General features: G+C 31.7%; 1 protein-coding gene across 1 annotated transcript; it reads left to right on the top strand.

Moving 5' to 3' along the window:
* Positions 1-2228: 2228 nt before the first annotated feature.
* Positions 2229-4419, top strand: LOC108468541 (triacylglycerol lipase 2-like). The gene is made up of 9 exons (XM_017769420.2): positions 2229-2604; positions 2684-2800; positions 2868-3008; positions 3098-3208; positions 3286-3429; positions 3523-3563; positions 3660-3739; positions 3843-3938; positions 4020-4419. Exons 1-9 carry the CDS (start codon positions 2416-2418, stop codon positions 4340-4342), a joined length of 1242 nt encoding a protein of 413 aa, XP_017624909.2. The 5' UTR covers positions 2229-2415; the 3' UTR covers positions 4343-4419.
* Positions 4420-10379: the final 5960 nt, after the last annotated feature.

Raw genomic sequence — 10379 nt, 5'->3', positions numbered from 1 at the left:
CGGTCTGGCACACAGACGTGTCCTCGGTCGTGTGGTACAAGTCAGTATGTATGCCCTATTTTCATACGGCTTGTGACATGGGCATGTCTGGTGGCCATGTGAGGCACACGGCCTATTCACACGAGCGTGTGACCCTCTAATTAAAGAAAATTTTCTAAGTTTCTTAGAGTTTGTAAATGTTATCGATTTAGTCCCGGACTCATTTAAGAATGTTTTAAGGTCTCGTAGGACCTTATAAGGGACAAAATGAACAGATTATAATTATGATTGCATAAATGTATGATTTATGTTGTGGTTGATCGATAATGTCTCATAACCCTATTCCGGCGAAAGATACAGGTTAGGGGTGTTATAGAATCAACTTCCCACAAATCATCTGCCTAAAGGTATGTTTTCTTCTTCACTACCAAAATATGGTAGTTCTCTCCAGCAAAGATTGGAGGAGATGACATTGCAATACAAAGAAGATACAATCAACATTCTTTTCAACAGGAGAAACACACACAAGGCCCTCAAAGAGATTGGCTTTTGATACCAATTGTTGGTGTTTTTAGAAGTTGAGAGAATAAAACAATGAAAAATAGAGAGAAAACAAGGAAAATACTCAGCAGATTTTAAGAGCTGCTATTAAATTCTCATCATCTTCATCATTCCACACGAATTACAATATATAGGTGTAATGGTTGCAAATAATCAAAAAATCCCACTAAATCACCTTGAAAATGCAAAGATAAAACTTGCACACAAACTGATTAGCAATATCTAAAAACATCAAATCAATATTAACTCTGCTTATTTTAATACATTAACCTTAACAAGCAGATTTTATACCAAACATCAATAGTAGAATACGTGAACCTTACTTTCACATTAACTAGGGATTCACCAAAAACTTAACAGCTCACACTTTGATGTGCCCACAACTTGAGTTGAGCTCGCAACTTTGATGAGCTTGTGTCTTTGGGTGAGCTTGTAGCTTTCAATGAGTTCTCACAGACTTGTTTGAGCTTGCAATTTCAAATGAGCTCGTGGCTTTGCTGGTTGAGTTTATCATTGCATGAATATGATACACTTTTTTTTAGAATTATATCAGAATATTTTAAAAAGTCACTTTTTTAGGCGTACAATAAAAATGTACCACTTCATATTTTTAAAGGAATTTGTTATTAATATGATAAACTTTCTAAAATTAGATCAATTCTCCTTAATAATAATTTACCCAAATTCTCGTTAATTTATTAAATAAAATTAATGTAAAAATTTAAAAATATTAATAGTAATGCAAGGTTTATGGTTTTTCATTCAACTAGATTTATGATTTTAGGGAGAGAGTTAAATTAGGATTTAGGGTCAAATGAGGTTAGGGTTTAAAGTTTTAGGGTCTAGAGTTTAAGGATTTAAGATTTCATAAAAATAGATTAAGTTTATTAATTTTAGAGTTAAAAATAGTAATAAGCGTTAATTTTATGTTTCTTGATATATTATATTATTTATGCTCTTTAGAAATTTTTTGACGTGGCATGTTATTATTCGATGCGTAAAAAGTGACTTTGTAAGATTATCCTAATCTAAGTTAAACTCAAATTTTAAATACAATGATTTTTGTGCCCTTAATATTTGAGAGAGGAAATGGGGGTCGACTAATGGGTAAAGGATTATATAAAACAGATGTGCCACATCATGTTGTATCCTTTACCAATTATTTAATGTCATTTCATTGACATGTCATTTTGGTTTTTTTTTTTAAAATTTGAACTCTTGACCCTAAATTTTAAATCTTAAACCCTAGACCTTGAACTAAGGGTTCAAGGTCGAGGCTCCAAAATTCAAGGTAAAAGGTTTAAGATTCAAGATTTAGGGTCCATGATTTAGGGATTAATGTTTAGGACCCAAGGTTCAAGGTCAATGGTCCAAGTTAAAAAAATTACCAAAAGGATAACAAATAACATGGAAAAAAGATACTAAAATAGTATTAAATAATTGGTAAGGAATATAAGATAATATGACGTATCTATTTCATGCAATCCTTTCCCCACACAATGTTGAAATTGTTAGTCAATTTAACCAATCTAACAAATCTCACAAAAAAATTAAAAGTGGATAATTATTTTGTATTATACACAATTATTTTTTATATATATTAGAGATATTATTATATACAGCTAGTTAGATTGCATTTCTAAGACAAAATAATAATAGAAGGGGAAATTGACCAGTGATTTGTTCACAAGCATTGGATGTGTCATTTCCTACGGAGCTGCTGTTTTATTGTTAGCCTCATGCATTTGCTGCATTGGCTTAGATCATGGGTCACTTCAATGGAATTTTGGTAGAGGAATAAAAGGGTCCACTTGATACTTTGCTTAGTGTTTCAGAGCTCTTCATACGAATAGATTTGTGATAATAAATAAAATCATGAAGCCACTCAACACCATTAGATTAAATCATACAATCCTACTCATTTTTTGTGCACAAAATTTGTTTTGTCTAAAAGCTCCAGAGAATGGAACCGGAGAGGCTGCATTGGCGGCCCAATCATCAGATCGTGGAGGTATCTGCAAATCAATGGTGGAGAGTAATGGCTATGATTGTGAAGAACACTGGGTAAATGTTATTTAAATATCTTGATATTCACTGTTTTGCACAGTTTTTTAATGAATTTTTGAGTCGTTTTTTTTTGTAGGTAATTACAAAAGATGGCTATGTTCTCAATGTGCTAAGAATTCCTTTGGGGCGGTTCGTTGGCTGTCGAAAAGCAAGAAACAGGCCGCCAGTGCTGTTGCAGCACGGGATGTTACTGGTTGGTCCATTCTGTCGTTGATGCAATGAATTTGTATGTGAAAATGACTTGTGTGTATGATATTCAGGATGCAAGATCATGGATGCTATTGCCCCCAAAACGATCATTGCCATTCAATCTGGCCGATAATGGCTACGATGTCTGGCTTGTTAACTCGCGCGGAACAGAGTACAGCGAAGGGCATACATCACTGAGTCATTATGATCCAGTTATTCCTAATTCCTCTCTCTATAAGACATGCTGATTGCTGTTTTGTTTCCATTCGGAGCTTGAGGTTGATTCTAATGGGTGTTTTAGGCATACTGGAATTGGTCATGGGACGAATTGGTAGCTTATGATCTTCCTGCAACATTCCAGTATGTGTATAATCAAACAGGACAAAAGCTACACTTCATTGGGCATTCACAGGTGAGTTTTGGTTTAGAATCTGCTGCTAATGCTTCATTTCCAATCGTCTTGGACAGTTTGATGTCGTTTGTTTGCAGGGAACTTTGATGGTTATGGCTGCCATGTCAAGGGATCAACTATTGAACTTGTTGAGATCAGCTGCATTACTCTGCCCAATTGCTTATCTGGGTCACACTACTTCCTTACTTTCAAGATTTATTACTGATAACTTCATTGCCGAGGTTGAACCATATCCTGCCTTCTTTCTAATTTATCCAATTTGAATAACCTTTTTTCTTTCTTAACAAATGAAAGAATCCTTTTTGTTTTTATAGGCATTGCACTCGTTAGGCCTCTATAAATTTGATTTAAATGAGTAAGACAAGAAAACCTCAAACACTTTTTACTGTAAATTATTTTTCTATTGGATGTAGATAAAATATCCAACACATCATTTCTAAACTATCAACAGTTTAATTACTATGCGAACTCTGAAGATCATCTGTCGAATACCAAGTGTTGACTGCAGCAACATGTTCACACCATATACAGGTAAGCTAACATACTTGTTTGATAAATATGAAGCAAAATTTAATTGGAATTTGTTATCTCTTGCTGAGTTGAAACTTGAAACTTTGGGACATCCATTTTATAGGGCAAAACTGCTGCATAAAACGTTCCAAAACAGAGATTTTTCTAGATCATCAACCTCAGCCAACGGCAATGAAGAACGTCATCCATATGTGTCAGAGTAAGTATCCCTAAAACCCTTTCAGAAACAAAGAGCTTTTTGTGGGGTATAAAAATGGTGCTCTGGCTATAATTTTTACAGTGGTTAGGAGAGGAACCTTAACAATGTATGATTACAATGATTGTGATGAGAATATAAAACACTATGGGCAACCAACTCCTCCTGCATACAACATGACCTGTATTCCAAATGACCTTCCCATATTCCTCAGCTATGGTGGAGCCGATGCTCTTTCGGATGTGAATGATGTGAAGCTTTTGCTTGATTGTCTCAAACATCATGATCCAGGCAAGATTGTTGTTCAGTACATAGAAAGTTACGCTCATGCGGATTATTTAATGGCAGAAAAGGCGAAAGAAGATGTGTATGATCCTTTGAGTGCGTTCTTGAATAAGCTACCATGAAATATAGGCTAAAGGAATTGATAATTTTCCCAAGTTTTTGAACACCTAAAATGTTAAAGGTTAAATCTGTTGGGAAAGGCGGCGTTAATTTGGGTTCTTTTATTAAGGTTTAGGTTGCCATTTTATTAGTTTTTGGTGTACTTTTATTTCAGTTAGGTAAAAAGATTAGTTGTTGTTTAAAAGGACATATGGAATGATAAAATTTAAGAACCTATCAATCCCAACTCATGAACATATTAATTTAGTATTAGAGAAATGGTTTTTTTTGTAATGGTAAAGCAATGGTCAGTGAAGTGACATGCAGAAGAAGCTTGAGCAGAACAAATATTGAATCATACATTTCAATATGTTCATGACATTGACAATATTCCTGAAACCAAAACCCAATTGTTTGATAGAAGAAATGGATAAAATAACTCTTCGGTAGATACCCCTCACTGACAAAATCAAACAATGGTACTCTGTACCAATCTCTTTTCATTATCCTATACACCAAACCCTTGTAAACCCATATCCACAAAGATTGTCGAAATCACAAACAACTTCACTTCCTTGTCCTAAAGTTATATCCTACAACTCCTCATTTTCTTTATACCTCAACTCCATAACCAAAAAATTTAACGGGTTTAAACTTGCAAGGTTATTTTTTAAAAGGTTTAATTATAAATTTCACTCTTAACGTTTACATGTTTTTTTATTTATTTAAATTTTGTCCTTTTTTTTTTTGTTCAATTGCACCTTTATCTTTTAATTTTGTCAAATTTGGATGAAAAAGCTTATATGTTCATTAGTTAGCTAACAATCAACCTCATTTGTTAATGTGGCATGCCATGTGTATACAACTACTAATGTGGTAATATTTTGTCTTATACCACGTCAACAAATCATTTAAAAATTATTTTTTAAAAACCATGAAAATAATTTAAAGATTTTATAAAATTTCAAAAATTATAAAAAATTTCAAAAAATTAAAATTACGAAAAATATTATATTTTAAAATTAAAATAATTATATTTTTATAAAATTTAAAAAATATTTTTTAAACAATCTCATTATAGGTTCTAATTATATATACTCTTTTGACACAATTATATATGCTCTTTTTGACACAATGTCTAGAACTACCCATAGTCTATCCCCAACCCATAAATAGAAGGATAATACGCTTCAGTGCACTCGAACCCACGTCCTCTTGTATTGGCAATAATGTCTATGCTAGTCGAGTTAAAACTCAATCGACTTAAAAAATATTTTTTTAATTAATATTCATTTACCTTTCATTTTTAACTTTATTCATTTCTTTCTTTTCCTTTCATTTTCTAAACCTAAAACCTAATAATTTCCATCATCCCTATCACAACGTCGCAAGCCTCTACTCACTCTTCATATCTTTGTTCAATTATGATTGCTAAAAGGTCAATTGTTTCATGGATAAAGAGGGAAGAACAAACCCTAGACAATAAAAATACAACACAAATGATTGAAGCTATCGATAACAAAGCTAGTGGTTCAATTGAGCAACGTTGAATTGCAAGACAATCGGTCTTTGGAGGAAAGTTATTTGACAAAGAATAATGATACCTATGTTAATATTAAGCCGCTGTTGACGGGTTTCATGATGAGGTTGGCAGCGGCGACGGGTTATGGAAGAGTATTCCTTTTCATCTCCTATAAAGAGTATTCCTTCATTTACAAACAAAATGAAATGGATGATGATCGATAGTTTAGGTGGAAGAGTATTCCTTTTCATCTCCCAAGACCATAACATGGAATGTTTCTACTAGCTATATTGGATCTTTCTTAACCGTAAAGCTTACCCTTAATGATTTTAACTTTTTTATAAACATGTTTGGAATTGTTGTCCATTCAAGTGCATAATTGCTTCATGATAGTTAAAATAAATTTCAATATATGATAGGCTTGTATTGGATAAAATGTATAAGATATTTCAAGTATCATTTGTTCATAAGGAACCTATTCGTAAAGTGCATTTTTTGCAAGTAAACTCAAGTGAGTTACTTGATTTATAACTAAGCTTTCTAGATAAAAGTTTTAGTAGAAAATGATCCAAATTTGTGTATTTGGATGAGGTTGCTACATGATGAGTATGTAGGACTTAAATCATTTATTGTATATATTGAAGTATAGTAGGTTAGTTCTTTAGGCAATACCCCACAGACGTATGAGGAACTCAAACTGCATAAACAAGTTTTTTATGTTAATTATTATTTTCCTGCACTTGTCACTTGATCTAGTTGCAACTTGCCCATTAATTGAACTCATGTCTACAAGCAAAAATCAGCTTCCATTTCATTGACCAAACTAACATGTGAGTGTATGTTTGAATCAGCATGTTGTAGATACTTAGTTTTGGCTACTAATAGTTTTATCTTTTCCATGAGATAAATAATATTATATTTTAGGAAATGGGATGTACTGGGAGAAGGCAGAGGGGAAGACTAGAGCAGATCTAGTAACACTAAGTGTAGTGACAGTTGGTAGTTGATGAGATAGAGAAAGGGAAATATTGTTGACGATTAGGCTTAATAAAGAAGCAAATTGAGAGGATTTCAGAGAGAATCTTTTGAGAGTTTAAAATGATAAAAATGTTGAAAGTACCAAAAAGTTCTTTCACCAATTGTGAAAGACTCCTATTTATAGTGTTTCAAGAAGAGAAGTTACAAAGCTAGTAATTAATGAAAGTAATATAGATATTTTTCAGTTACAATTGTGTTAATGATTAAAAAGGGATAGTGAAAGGTATTGTTGGTGATGGTGAATAGTGAAGAAGAATTCACTATGTTTCTAAAAGAAAGGAAAAACACTCAATATTATAGGAAAAGTTTAAGAGGAGAGCTCTGAACTACCTCCATATTTAATCCACCAAGCCGAGCTCTCCGGAACATCCCAAAAGTGAAGATAACCCAAGAACTCTAGCATATTCTAGCGTTACTTCCACTTTTTCTACTTTGGTGAAGTGATATCATGTGAAACATCTTTTGCAGAACATCTCTTGAAACACAAGACGATGGTCGTTCTTGGATGAGAGTTTTTCCTAAATAATGATTATTTTGACTTGTTCCAAACGTGAGTTATTCTCGACATAGTTGTTCTCAATATATAGGTTGTTCCTAATAAGAGTTGTTTCATGGTGATACTTTTCTTCGCAAAGCTTGTTTCGAATAATAGCTCTTCTGGAAAAACGCAATTATTCTAAACATAAGTTATTCCAAATAATGGTTGTTCTAAACATAACTTTTCTGAAATGGCATTATTCTAACTAAACAAGAGTCGTTTTAAACATTAGTTGTTCTCAACAAGAGTTGTTCTCAAATAACAACTACATTGGATGACGGTTGTTCTAACTAAAGCTCTGTTTTGAACATAGTTATTCTCAAACAACAGTTGCTCTAAACAACAACTATTCTAAACAAGAGTTGTTGTTCTGGAAGAGATATGCTTGATAGGACAATTTCCTAAAAATAATATTATTTATTTGAAGGAAGAGATAAAATGTTAGTAGTTAAAATTTAATATTTTCAAAGTGTAGTAAAATAAATAAATAAATAAATAAATTATAAATTTGTAAAAACAATTATGTTATGTAGAAAAGAAAAGAAAATATTGAATTTCCCGCTTTGTTGGCCCTTGCATGAATTTTTGTTTTTATGAGAGAATAGAAAGAAATAAAAGAAAAATCCATGCATAAAAGCAAATGTATTACATAAAAAGCATGACAATGTTTTCTCTTAAAAAAAATGAGAATAGTGTGTAGAATGTTTCTCTAAAAATTTTATAATGATGATGATGACGACGACGACGAAGACGATGATGATAAAATTGGGAAGAGTATTTAAGAGTTGTTTCAAAAATTTTGATAAGAACAAGTTATAATATCTTGGATGAACAAGTCTTGCTTTTCCCTAAAATTAAGCTAATGCTCTTTCTTAGGAATAACTAATTATAGTATTTCCCTAAAAAATAGTAATTGCTTGTAGTGTTTCTAGAATAATCTTTGGTAATATTTTCTTAGAAAGTAAGAAAAACCAAGTAATATATTTCGAATAACATGTGATAGTGTTTCACTAAAAAAAGTAACAATAACTAGCAATAATATTTTTCTAAATATTTAGAAACAATTTACCATTGTAATTTTGAAATAGCATATATTTTTGTAAAATAATAAATAATGAAATGAATGAGACAAGATTGGTCACTTTTTAACCTTTTTGTTCTTTTAAGGAAAAGAGGGTAAATAAATATCATATTTGAATGGTGGTTTAAAAATCTAAAAGACATTATATATATATATGGAGAAGGATTTACTTATCCAATTTAAATACTAGTTATATATAATTTTGTAACTATTTGTATAATTAATATTTTAACGATTCATTTGTTATATTTTATGGTCTATTCATGAAGATTATGCATGTCAAATTTGATGTAAATTTAAAATTTTTAACCATTTATTTTATGTAAAAAGTGACCGTTAAATATATTTTAATATATAGAGTATTTTAGATTGATATGATAGTGATATCGATTCATTCAAAAATTTACATGCATGATGTACAAGTATATTAATAAATTCAACGATAAAACCATTAAAATACTAATCATAAAAATAATGTTAGGATATTATTATTAGATATTATCTTTTACAATTTGATTCCTAATAGGATATTATTATTAGATATTATCTTTTAGCAATTTGATTCCTATGTAGCTACTACTGTATAGAGATATATACCCTTGAGGTCTATCAATAAAATTCAAGAGATTACCCTATTCTTGTCATGGCATCTAAGCAAGGTTTTTGAATTTTTTTTTCTTTCGTCATTCTAAATGGTTGGCGGTGAGTCTTCTCCTCCACCACCACCAAGGGGCGACACTTCCTGGTTTTACTGTTGAGCAATGACAATCTCTTTTGGCAGTATTCGATAATAAACAATCAACTTCCACTCGATTGAATGGTAAGAATAATTGGATTATTAACATGGGGTGTTCAAATCATGTTACGGGTGATCTTATCTGTTTGACAAATGTGAGAGATTTTGTAGCATGTTCTATAGGACTTCCTAATGGCCAAACTATAGTGGCTACTGAAGAAGGAATGTTTAAATTGATGGACAAAATTTACTTAAAACATGTTCTAAATTAAATTGTAATTTAATTTTTGTTTCCCAATTGAATGATGATATGAATTGTTTTGTCCAATTTTCTACTAACAAATGTGCTTTCATAACCATGATTTGAGGGAGTTGATTGGAGCGAGTGAGAGATGAGATGGACTTTACTACTTTTGGTAGATTTCAACAGTCAAAGCGGTTTTGGTTGAAGCTTCATCCTCTTTGGAACTTTGGCATAGAAGATTGGGTCACCTTTCTAAGAAAGTTGTAAACTTACTTCCTTATGCTAGTAACTCTTGAGATCATCTAAATAAAGCATGTGAAATTTTTCATCGTGCTAAGCAAACAAGAATAGCTTTCCAATTAGTTAATAGAAAGCTACTCGTATTTATAAGTTAGTTTATTGTGATTTATGGGGGTTTTATGATACTATCTTGTAGATCTCATTATTTTTTTGATATTTGTTGATGATTTCTCTCGAGTTGTTTGGGTATATCTATTGCTAATAAAAAAGAGGTTTTCAAAGTTTTTATGTCACTCATTGCTATGATTGATCTTCAATTTTCTCAACAAGTGAAATGTGTCAAAAGTGATAATAGGACGAAATTTAATTGTCTCCAGGAGCATTTTCTTGCAAATGACATTATTTTTCTAACATCTTGTGTTGCTACTCCTCAGTAAAATGAGAGAGTGGAGAGGAAACATCAGCATATTTTAAATGTAGCTCGTGCTTTGCATTTCTAGGGAAACCTGTCTATATCTTTTGAGGGGGAGCGTGTGTTGGTTGCTTCTCATCTCATTAATCGAACTCCTTCACCTCTTCTTCACAATAAAACACCTTATCAAATGTTGTTTGGTAGCCCTTCTTTGTTTGATGATCTTCGTGTGTTTGGTTGCTTATGTTT

Source organism: Gossypium arboreum, chromosome 7 (genome assembly GCF_025698485.1).
Source record: "Gossypium arboreum isolate Shixiya-1 chromosome 7, ASM2569848v2, whole genome shotgun sequence".
Taxonomy (NCBI): Eukaryota; Viridiplantae; Streptophyta; class Magnoliopsida; order Malvales; family Malvaceae; genus Gossypium; species Gossypium arboreum.
This window is presented reverse-complemented; position numbering and strand designations above follow the sequence as displayed.